Consider the following 12,504-nt stretch of genomic DNA (forward strand, 5'->3'; position numbering starts at 1 on the left):
TTGACCCGATACCAAGTAAATACAGGGCTAGTATCGCCGATTTTATACTTTTTACTTGTAACGTCACGATCATTGAATAATTGTGATTTTCCCTTCAGTTAGTTGATTATGATTATGATAAAACACAGGACAAAGATTTTAGGCAAATCTAAATGTTTTCATTTACTAACTAGAACAATATAAAACAATGTAACGGTATAAAAATAATATAACAAAATATAAATATAACAAAGTCAACAACACAACCAAAAATACCTTCCATTACACACAGATATCTGTGAAAAATAAAGTCAGTTGTGCAAAATAAGTAAACAAAAGCCACAATGTATAAATATGAATATAACTGTTCTGACTCTCCGCCAGAGCAGGGAGGGGGCAGAGAGAGACAGAGAGAGACAGAGAGAGACAGAGACAGAGAGACAGGTGTGCTGTTTGCACACTGCGCACAGACTTTGAGAGACGCTGTGCTCGCATGAACTCGGGAGAGAAACTGCAACAAAAGTATCGATCTCATCACGACAGTATCGATCCGATACCAATACTCATCTTGGTATCGATACTATCAATATTTAGATCGATATGCCCAGCCCTACTTTTTAGGTTAGAGGCCACAAAACTCCTCCGGTGGCCCCTTAATTAAATAACAAACAGTCCCTAATAGAAATTCAATGAACTAAAATGCTTCTATAACTCAAAACAGTGATTGAAAGCAGTTCAGTCCTCCACTTGATTTTCTTTAATACAGTAAACAGCACAGCTAATCTATTACAGCCTAGTCTATATCCTTGACGTTCCACTTCTGGGATTGCTCAGTTGCCGCTGGAAAATCCGCCAGATTTCACTCATTTAGGCCAGATATCTGTTGCCTTGGGCTTCCTTTGTGTTGGCATTTTATATTCCAGTCAATTTATGAGGACTGTGGTTAACCTTTTCTCAGATCTCTGCAAGGTAAATCAGCTAGCTAGACTATCTGTTAGAGGATAGATACCCAAACCTAGTCCGTCGGGACCCGGCGGTACACGACGGACTGGGCCGGGTTCTGACAGATATTTAGAAATGATGTTTGGTTCGGGTTGGGCTCGGTCACATCAGCGCCATAAGGCATTGAACATTTTAAATTTAAAAAAAGCTTATTATGTAGGTGCGCGCCTGTGTTAACGTGCGCTTGTTGCCCCGTGTGCGCTGATGCGCTCATCTGTTGACATTTCCGAATGCCTTCCTACAAACATACATGTATCATTAGTATGAGAAAAAAATGAGATTTTAACTGTGTCAGGCTCGGGTTGGGCTCGGACACAAATATCTTAATGCCTTTCGGGCTTGGGCCGGGCTCGGTTCCTGCTCTGTCGGACGCGGGCCGGGCTCGGACAGAAAAATGCGTCCAGATCCGCACTCGACTATCTGGAGTTTTCTGTTGCATGACTAAAACAACTTTTAAACGTACACGTTCCACCAAAACAAGTTCCTTCCGAGCCTATTTTGCAGCAGCACCGCGCCTTTTCTCCGGTGCTTAGCACATCCCAAAACGATTGTGATTGGTTTAAAGAAATGCCAATAAACCAGAGCACTTTTCCTCCCATCCCCGAATGCTATGTGGAGTAGCCAGACTCTCCTTCAGCTCGCTTTGGAGCGAGACTAATTACAGCCTGACAGATAGGCACACAGACAGTTTCCCTCTGCAAGCTGCCATCTCCCTAAACTGTGCTGCCTCTTGTGCTTTCTCCCCCTCTGACCCCCACCGAACAGCTCACCAGGGCTGTAGTACTTGAGTAGGACTCAAGACGCTTTTCTGTTGTCTCTGACTTGTCTTGGACTCGTTGGTATTTGGACTCAGACTTGTCTCAGACTCGGGCCATTGGACTCGCCAAATATTGTAGTTGGTCTCGACTGAGTCCAGTACTACATGATTTTGTTCTAAAGTAACTTCCTCCTTCAAAACAAAACCATAGTTGAAGCGCGCTCGTTCAGAAAACAGGTATTAGTTTAATTCAAAATCCATCTAGAACGGGCACCGAGATTGGTCGCCTGGTATACACCTGGCTGCATCATATACAGTAGGCTACCTTAATCATCAGGTATCAATCATTTTCATTTTGGCCACAGACACAATGTCAGTGAGCACTTTGTAGTATGAATTCTTCAGGACAAGTAATAAGTTCAAGAATGGAAACATTTCCATCTTATATTTTAAGTAAATAATATGGCCTAATCTGATCCTATAGTGTGTTACTCTGCACTTGCTTTTTGATAATTACAATTAATAAAGCAAATTATCATCTTATAATAGAAGATTTACTGTCTCTCACATCACATAAATTATAAACAGGTAAGTAAGTGGTCTTAAAGAAGATTCTTTTCTTTTCTGTCTCGGTATTGACTGTCTCTCATTTGGACTCGGTCTTGACTTGGACTCAAACTTTTTTGGACTTGTGCTTGACTTGGACTTGAACCTCTTTGGACTTGGTTTTAACTCGGTTTTGACTAGTCCTGGTCTTGGACTTGTCTTGGACTCGACAAAGGTGGACTTGACTACCTACAGCCCTGCAGCTCACGACTGCCCCCTTCGGATCAGCCTAAGAGCACTTCTCACAGACAATGCTAATATCAGAATGTTTTGTAAATTATTGTTCTTTAATAAGCACAAATGCTTCATGTCAAGCTATATTAGACAGCAACTGACTTCCCGGGTGTTCGAGTACTCTCAGGATCTCCTGTTATGCCACATTAACACATGACTGAATTGCTCATAGCAACCTGGCTGGTTGCAGTTCGGGGGGGGGCTTCTTTAACCAGACATCTAGGTCAGTGCACACGGCTTACTCCACTTAAGAATCACAACATATTAACATCTGAACCTCTGACTCAGGAGCACAATTTGCTCAGGACAGGAGGAAGGTAGAGTGGTGGATTCAGTGAGGAAACATTCGGCTTACCTTGGCTTCACATGTCTTGTGAACTGCAACCTTGCACTCTGCACACAGAAAGGAGAGTACATGTTTTATTGACAGTGAGACAGAGAGAGGGCGCTCAGGGCGAGCTCATCTATGTCAGGTCTAGGTGTGTATCCATGCTGGTCAGTTGTGTCTCTGCCTGACCTGACTGAGACGTGGACTCACCCTTGCAGAAAGCCCCAGGGTTGTCGATGTTCTGCTTGCACACATCACACACCCGTTTCCTCTTGAAGCTCTTCTCTGTGAAGGCGTGGCTCCCTGCTTTGGCGAGCTGCAGGCACACACAAAAAATTGAATTAGTCAAGAGGTGAAAACAATAAATGCTACTGAAACCGTATGAATGCGTATGTGGTTGTGACATGTTCAGCTTTAGTAGTTTCCCCATGCGTCTCAAGGCATGCGTCTCAGCATTAAACTGTCACTGTCCCCTGTCTGGCTGCTGTCAGTACAGATATGCGCTGTTTCCGTGACACACCAGCATGAGCACTGATGCCCTACCTGCTGTACATTTAGCGTCCTCCTCTAAAAACTCCTGTCATATCATGCTGTGTTTAAGGCACCATGTTGTCTTGTCTTTTAACTTGTCCTCATTCTGTCTCAGTCTGTGGGGCAGCTAAGATGATGAAAAACAAGCAGCTTTCTGATATGCCACGCTCATCTAATGTGCTGTGTGATCACATGCAAGCTAAATGTAATTGACTAGATGGACATGATGTTCATTGTTTTAGTGGTGTCCTTTGTGATGCTGTTAGCTTTCTTCAGGTCCCCAGGTGTGCCTGTCCAGACTGAAATATCATCATAACAACTTTTACATGGTTTGACGTTACCATTAAATTTGGTACAGACATTCATGTTCCCCAGAGGATCAATTGTAAAAATGTTGGGGACCCCCTTACTTTTCCTGTAAACATCAGGTCAACATTTTAATTTGTCCAATACTTTAGTTTATGACCAAACAATTGCAATCCTTAGCCTTAACTGTATTTTGTGTTTAATGCTAATTTTGAAATGCTAAATGTTAGCATGCTAACACTCTAAACTAAGACGTTGAACATAGTAAGCATTATACTTGATAAACATCAGCATGTTAGCATTGTCATTGTGAATGCTAACGTGTTGCTATGCTAAAGTTAGCCTATGCGTAAGTAGAAAACAAAAAATTTTGTTTAAATTGCACTGTTCTGCGCTGTTATATTTTTCATCCACCTTCCCATATTAGCCAATCAAAAGGCCTTTTGCCTCTCCTCAAGAAATTACAATAAATGTAAAACATGGTTTAAATAAATGCTGGGTTAAAATATGCCTTGACTATATGGCAATAATACAGATAAACAATTTACCTTGAAGACAAATCTTTTGCCACATACCTACAGAGAAACTGAGCATTCAAGCAAACCTAAACCAGGTTTGTAACCAAAACTATTAGACAAATACTGTGACATTTATTTTCCTTTGTGATGACAGGCTTACCCTCCTTTCAACACAGCAAGGTGGTACCACACTGGACTAGCCAGCTGTGTAAACACGAGACATGAGCTTCTGTGGGCAAAGCAAAGAAAGAGACAAACGTAGACAGACCCACTGTTTGCTGTCTTTCTCAAAATTTGAACTCATATCTCTGATAATAATATTAGTATTATTGGCAGAAAGGTTTACAGTAATATACTATAAAAATACTTTATATACTATAAGAGTACGAATATCCTATTTTAACTGAATGCTACTCAATAACATTTAAATTAAATTGATAAAGAACAGAAGACATAGGCCTACCATAGACTGTATAACACACACACACACACACACACACACACACACACACACACACACACACACACACACACACACACACACACACACACACACACACACACAGTGTCCTAAAAGCAAATAAATGTAGTGTCCTGATTCATAATGCATGAATCTTTCTTTTTATAAACCAATACATTTTCCAATACTACAATAGGAAAGTGTTTATATAAAACTGTGGTAATGCTCTCCCAAAGCAATGCTTTCTGACAGCATGTGAAGCACATTAAACCATTAAATCTTTCCTTTAGTAGAGAAGGAGGTGCCTGGAAACATCAGGAGGGAGATGGTTTTTGTGTGTGTGTGTGTGTGTGTGTGTGTGTGTGTGTGTGTGTGTGCATGCATGTGTGTGAGGCAATGTGAGAGGTGGACGGTCACAAACAGTGTACCTGCACACACTGGTGTTTCTCTTCCTGTTAAATGACTCAATGCATTTCTCTGGCCTTGAAAAAAAGCTCAGGCATTTTTTTTTTACTTTTTCCGATGCCTGGGTTTTTCCAAACAGGAGGGGCATTGAATTTAACTCTGAGAGGTGAAGGGGCTAACACTCTCACAAACATTTTTTATTGACTATGCAACACCAGAGTCTCACTTCTCCTCCCACCATCTTAAATTATGAGGGGAAGGAAACACATTCTATTAACCACAATGTATAATAAAACAGCCATGTCTCTTAAGAGGAGAGTGCACAGTCTAAATCCTTTATGACTAGAAATGTATAATTCATGTTTTATGTAGCCCTACCCTGAGCTTTGTCTGGTTACATAATGTGAACATAAAGGCTGCTGATTTGCTACGACTTCCCAACCCTCAACAAAACAAAATCCACAGAATTTGTGACTTGCTTCAATAAATACTGTGAATGTTTGTTTTTTTTTTCATTAAAGGGGAACTATGCAGTTTTTTTTTTAGCTTAATTTACCTTAACTGAACAGCTTCGGAGTCATTGGAATGGATATATGACTTTTTCGGGTTGAATGGTGGTCGTCTCGCTTCCCCCTAGCGCCTGTGAGCGGAAAAAAACAACTATGGGCCGGCGGTCACGTGATATCAGGTCTTGCGATGCTTTATGGCACTGCACGCATAGAGGAACCGGTTAGCTATAAGAACAAGGTAGCAATGGAGTTTTTCACACTATCGTCATGGCTGAGCCGGCAAAAAAGAAGCAGAAAGCTAGGAAAGCATTGTTGGAGGAACAGAGAAAGAGGAAACGGCAGACTGACCGAGCGAGGACTCAGACACAAGTAAACATCGGACCTGCGTTTTCAGAATGGCGAGAACTGAGACAAACAAAAGCCTGCAAATCCGATGCTGACCTGGCGTTCTTGCTGTTGCACTTGTAAGTATCTTTGGGATAAACTCTGTTTAATCTTTGTATTTCTTGTTAATGTGACCTCAGGATGTTTGCTATTGTCTGTAAAGGTTTTTATTATGATCGCTGTCTGTTACGGGCTTACTAGCTAGCTTACTAGCTGTCTACCTCAGTGGACATGGCTCTGTGCATTCGCCAGCTTTTTTGGAAACAAATGCACATGACCAGAGGGAGAAGATGGGAGGGGGGGGGAAGAGTTGCCAAATATCTATTCTGAAGCTGTAGGGGGAGCTCTATAGAGAAACCTGCGAGCAAAAAGCGAGAAAACAGCAAAGAAATTGCCAAAACTGCATAGCGCCCCTTTAACATTCAATCTCTTACTAAATTTTTCAGTTGTTAATCCACTTGATGCTTGCAGGTGATACTAAGGCTAATCACAACTCCATTAACTATACAGGCAACAAGTCAGAGCTTGAAAGGAATAGTTTGACATTTTGGGATATACACGTATTAGTTTTCTTGTTGCAAGTTAGATGAGAGGATTTTTACAACTCTAATGTCTGTGTGCTAAATATGAAGCTACTAACAGCCTGGAGATGGTAAGCATAAAGCATAGAGAATAACGGGGTCACACAGGGTGTTTAAAATTGTTTTAGGATGTGTTTGAAAAGCAATTGAAAGGCATCAGTTAGAAATATACAACAAATGAATAATAACAAATTATTGTTCACTTTTGTTACCATTGAGATAGGATATTTGGCCTTGCTGGAGGTCTGTGCTCTCCAGGTGCCCCTCTCGTCTTATCTAACCAGAAAAACCCTCTCTGGTGGAAAAACATTGTTTATTTTGATCACTGACCCATACTGATCAGTTGCTCGCAGGCATTGATGGGACACATTACCATTATGCTGCATGTATTGATCTTATAATCACACAAGCAGAGTAACACTGGACTATTGACATACTATGGACTCTGCTGTTATGATGAATGGAAGCTGCTCTAAACCATGGCATCCACTGAATGTGTTGAATCTAGATCTCTGTGTGGGTGCTAGTGTGTGTGTTTGTGTATGGGATTTAGGAAGAGAGACGATAGGCCTGGGAACCTGACAAAAAGAGGGCATGTGAGGGCAAAGGAGGATCATCATCCCCTCCAGCCATTTACATTTTAAATGTTATTACATAACTTGTGGATTGTGGAGCTTGAATCGATTGGACTTATGTGATGGCCCACTGAGTTGCTGTATGTGTAACTAAACCAACTAAACCTGACATGAGAGCACCAGCAGGATAAAAAACTAGAGGACAACATTGAGGAGTTAGTTGGTCCAGACTTAGTAAAGATAAGTTACAACTTTTATCAGAGTCACTATTTTTCCACAGTAGGATATTCCACAATATCCTGAATACACAAACATCTAAATCTACTGAATTCTCTGCTACAAGAGAGAAGTTTAATAATGCTATAATATTTCTCAAAGGCTAGGCTATATATAATATCATCTGGATATATCAATATCAAGATATAAAATATCAACATTAAACCATCTCAATATTAAGAATCTTATTGTAAGTATTATATAAGTAACGTGATATTACAGAAGTTAAAAATACCAAAATAACATCAATAGCTCAATGTGACTGGACACTGAATTGATTTTTCTTTCGCCATTTGCTTGGGGCCAACTCAATTACAAATGTTTTGTACATGTTTATAAAATTTGGGTTTTGTGGCTGCACATCTGAGCCAAGTTGTACAGTTGCATTAAATTCGCTAAAAACATAACGAGTGCATTGGTATATTGCAGGTTAATGACTTGGAGTACAGTGTCTTATCCTTCTTAAAGGTCTATGAACTCTTTCAAGAGACAAACATCTGAGATGATTTCATTTTGGATGAACATTATTTCATCAGTTCCATGTTGAAACCTCACCGCCATTCATCGTTTGATGCCAGTGACAGTTTGAAGTTCAAACTAAAAACGCAGGACGAGTCAATAGCACCGCCTGGTGGACAAACAGTAGTATAACTTTATTTTTAATGACGCAGAGCTAGTGGTATCTAGCCTATGTTGCAAATGTCCCTAAAATTAAGTGAATCATATCTTAATCTACAAACCCATATGTTCAAATCCCTTTATTCCATAGCCCTTATTTTGGAAGTTTAGGGGACAGGCTGCTTGAATTATATACTTCAAATTACGTAGTTAACCTCCTGATGCAACTAATGACATTTAGGTTTTTTAGTAAATTCTTTCCTGTTAAATGCATGCTCATTCTATACACATTTTAACTTAAGTTAAATATTAAAGGTTTTCAGGTGCATAGGTACAGGATTCTGTTTCCTCTGCTACCACTTTAGGAGCATGTGCCACATAATACAATCCAATGACAATGAGAGTATTTGTTTAATGTTTTATAATGTTGAGCATTTTATTATTATTATTATTATTATTATTATTATTATTATTATTAATAATAATAATAATAATAATTGTGAAAATAAAAAGTGCTTTACAATAAAAGAGAGAGGTAAATAAGAACTTAAGATATAAAAATATACAATAATAAAAATAGTTACAACAAATACTATTAGCCTTGGTGTTTGTGACATGTATGTACTTTTGATACCAGTAAAAGGGAACTTCAGATGAGTGGACATTCAGTCTCTGGAGGCTCCAGTGACTATCAGCAGTGTTGCAGTATTGCATTGCAGCATTAAAGAACCCCACCCCATTTGGATTTTTGCAGCCAAAGCCTATGTCATTCTACAAGCATCTCTGACCACTGCGGAGAGCCCGAAGCACTTCCATTGTAACAGAGGAGAGGCAGCAACAGAAGCATAATGGAATTCTTTATGACTGTGGCTGCATGAGCTTTTTATTACTGTGAGGACAGCAGCAGTAGTAGCATTTTATTATTCCTGATTTGTTTTGGAATAACAACTTAGGACCGAACAACTTAGGACCTTACCTTAAACCAAGTCTTCAGCCTAAAATGTAATGATTTACATTATGGGACTTGCATTTTGTCCCCAAAAGGAAGGCAAGCCCCCACAATGCCCCTGTTAGCCAAGGGGGATCCTAATAAACTAAACTAAAATGTGACTGTAAAATGATTTATGTCCTCACAACATGACACCCCCCTCCCCACACACACACACACACACACACACACACACACACACACACACACACACACACACACACACACACACACACACACACACACACACACACATACACACACACACACACTGTAAATGAATACAGAGTACAGTGACACACCCCTTCTGCACTAAATGCTTTGGTCTGTGTGAGTGTTTTTTTCAGTGACACCTAACTAGTGATGACATGCTGGTGAGCAGGAGCCACAACCTCTAGCTTACACACACACACACACACACACACACACACACACACACACACACACACACACATGATCCACTCAGGAAGGGACGGGAGCAGGTGGCGAGCCAGGGGTATGCTCTAGTTCTGGCAGGGTATTTATAACCTGCATGAACAGGGGCTGTCACCTCTAAACAGCCATGAAAATGCTGAAAATAGGTGCGGGAAAGAGTGTGTGTGTGTGTGTGTGTGTGTGTGTGTGTGTTTGCATGTGCGAGAGAGAGAGACAAAGAAAAAAAGCAGATACTACAAACAACATAAAGAACTCCTGGACTGGTTATGTATGACATATTTCATTCCTCTCCACTGCAGAGTCCACCCATTCAGTTGGGACTATGTTATCATAATTTGGCATGGTTAGACACACACGCAAATAAATTCAGAAAGACACACACAATCAGGGCTTTAGGGGATTTGAAGCCACATGTGATCTGAGTAATGTTTTAGTTCCAGTAAGATCCAGAAATGTACTGTGCAGTACCTCGCAGCATTGTGTGAAAATACAGTGACATTACTTAAAATTACTTTTCTTTTTGTTTGTCGTTTTACTCTGACATGCGAGAATGCACACATTCTTGTGCGTAGCCTTGGTACTAAACCCACAGACACTTTTTTATTATAAGTCTCTATAAAAGTCCTCCAGAGGCTTTACGGGGCTTGCTCCTAAATCCATACATGTTCCTAAATAGAGCCAGCAGCCAGGCAGACGGCGGGTCAGAACCGGACAGTAACTTAAACCACTTCCTCTTGAACCTTGACCTCGCCCCCAAGAGACATGATTAACAGAGATCAAGTGGATCGTCCAATACTATCTGAATCTATTTTTCTCATTTATTGCAACTGATCCCTTTGAGTGCAGTAGGAATGCCATATTTATAAGTCTGTCAAAATCAAACTTTTGACAAATCTCCTCTCTATTCATGCTTCTGATGCAGGTCTAAAATGGGACCTGCAAAACACACGTTCATCCTCTGGTATGCAAGCATGTGCAGCACAAGATGCTTCTGTTCTATTTGATCCTGGCAAGAATACAGAGGAGAAATATTTCGTAAGAGAGAGAGAGAAGTGCTTTGGATCTAATTTGGAAACAGAGGTAATTCTTTGGATTCCTTTGGTTGATGCCTATAAATAGTATGTGGTGAATGTAAGGTATAACAATTAAAGTTCAGCTTCTTCTGCTGAGTCAAGCGACAAACACTATCTATGGTTATCCATGGCTATTTGAAACAACTACAACAACAATGTACATCTAAACATCCAGGACATCATGATCTTTTGCTCTGTTCCTCAAAATGCTCTTTGCCTTTAGCAACTAATAGACTTAACATACAGTATGATCATAAGAGAGACATTTCTGCCATGTACAACCACAATGTTTACAGTTTCCTAAAGAGCAGTTATATACAGTACTCACCTCAGCAAGCTGAAGGATTCCAGAATGCACCTCAGGGTCTGCCTTTATGGGGATTCCTCCTGTGTCAGTATCACGTCCATGTGTCTTCATCCTGCCGGCGCTGGTGCTGTTAATGCAACCCATACTTCCAGCAGACACCTATTTTGCCTTGTGTCTTTAATTCCCTCAAATCTTATCCCGACTTCCAAACAAGTGCTTTGCTCCAGAAGGTCCTCTTCTCCTCCTTTCAGCGCTTCATGTTTTGAAGGGCCTCCTTATGTTTCTGCGACAGCTAACGTCTTCCTCTCCAACATGTTTCTTCTTCCCCAGTGACTCCTCACACCTCTGCCCTTCTCTCTGACAGCTTATCCTGCCTTGAAATCCACCCTAGATGACCCCCCCCCCCCCCTCCTTTCCCGCTCTCCTCTTACAACTCCTCTTTCACCCCTCCAACAAGTGTCACCAAGCACAGACCCTCCACTCTTTCCCCCACCTCTGCTCTTACACTCTTCCCTGTCCGTGGCTATCCTCACCCTGAAAGCATACACTCACCACCTCTCTCTTCCCTTCCCCCTTTCCACTTGCCAATACCTTCGTCTCTTCTTTTCGCCTCTACAAACCCTCAAATGTCTCGTACGCCACTCTCTTCTGCTCCACACTTACAGACCCTCCAGTCTTCCCCTCTCTCACTCTCTCTCTCTCTCTCTCTCTCTCTCTCTCCATCAGGCTCCTCTTGCTGTCTCTCCATGGGGGAGAAGGGGGCAGCTGTTTTGGCTTGTTGATGTCAGGCCCTTCCCCTTCCCTTTGGCTTCACTTCAGCCCCTCTCACTCTCCTCTTCCTCATGGGGGAGTGATTAGATAGAGCTTCTTTCACACACGTCATCCCTCTAGACTCTGTAACTTTGCACATGAGAACATAATGTAGGCTTGATCCCACTTCTTCCTCCTGTCAGCTTGCTGTGTGGAAGTAAAGGCTTTATTCTGCTTGTGTGGGTTTTCAGTAAACAGGATGTCTGCATATCTCTCTTAGATGTGAAAATGCTAGATGTAATGAATAATGAAGTCCAGGACCCTGTTTGATAGGATGCATGACACCAATATTAATGTCCTCTCTTTTATTCCCTCAGTTGCTCTCCACTGAAATGAAAACAATGTTAGGCTCTGTGCTTAAATCTTAGATCTGCTTCTCCCGTCGTTGAATTCCTACAGCGCTCTCTCTGTAACACACACACACACACACACACACACACACACACACAATTTCTCCAAACTGGGTTCTCCAGACAAAATACTGCTTCAAGCTGGAGGTTTTAGGGTTGTGAGGGGAAAATCTGCAACAATAAGCTCTTTCTAAAACCATGTTTATGGCCTCCAGTTAGACCATACAAAGCGGTCCTTGGTTTAAAGTGAGACAAATCTGTGGCTACAAGCTAAATTAGGCGACAAAACCATCAACATGCATGAAGAAGTGCATTAGTAACATTTTCAGCAACTTCACAGATGCCTCTGTATTTCAGTTCCAGTGTTGACATCAGCAGACTCAGTGTAGTTGACCATGACAAATTTTATATTTAAAATGAGTACTGAGCAAACTTCACTTGATATACAATAAGATACAACTTTATTATCAGT

The 12,504-nt window shown here is 41.1% G+C and overlaps 1 protein-coding gene across 3 annotated transcripts in view; it reads right to left on the bottom strand.

Moving 5' to 3' along the window:
- The window catches only part of LOC116067696 (tensin-2-like), a 35,415-nt gene extending 23,673 nt beyond the window's left edge, over positions 1–11,742 (bottom strand). For 2 of the 3 annotated variants that reach the window (XM_036001788.1, XM_036001787.1), the window contains exons 1-3: positions 10,894–11,742; positions 3,117–3,222; positions 2,934–2,971 (exon numbers count right to left, since the gene is read on the bottom strand). In XM_036001788.1, coding sequence (XP_035857681.1) covers positions 2,934–2,971; positions 3,117–3,222; positions 10,894–11,016 — 267 coding nt within the window. In that variant the 5' untranslated portion in view covers positions 11,017–11,742. The remainder of the gene's footprint in view (positions 1–2,933; positions 2,972–3,116; positions 3,223–10,893) is intronic. The other variant, XM_031324201.2, reaches the window with a different exon arrangement.
- Positions 11,743–12,504: the final 762 nt, after the last annotated feature.

The sequence above is a fragment of the Sander lucioperca genome, chromosome 6, assembly GCF_008315115.2.
Source record: "Sander lucioperca isolate FBNREF2018 chromosome 6, SLUC_FBN_1.2, whole genome shotgun sequence".
In the NCBI taxonomy this organism is placed as follows: Eukaryota; Metazoa; Chordata; class Actinopteri; order Perciformes; family Percidae; genus Sander; species Sander lucioperca.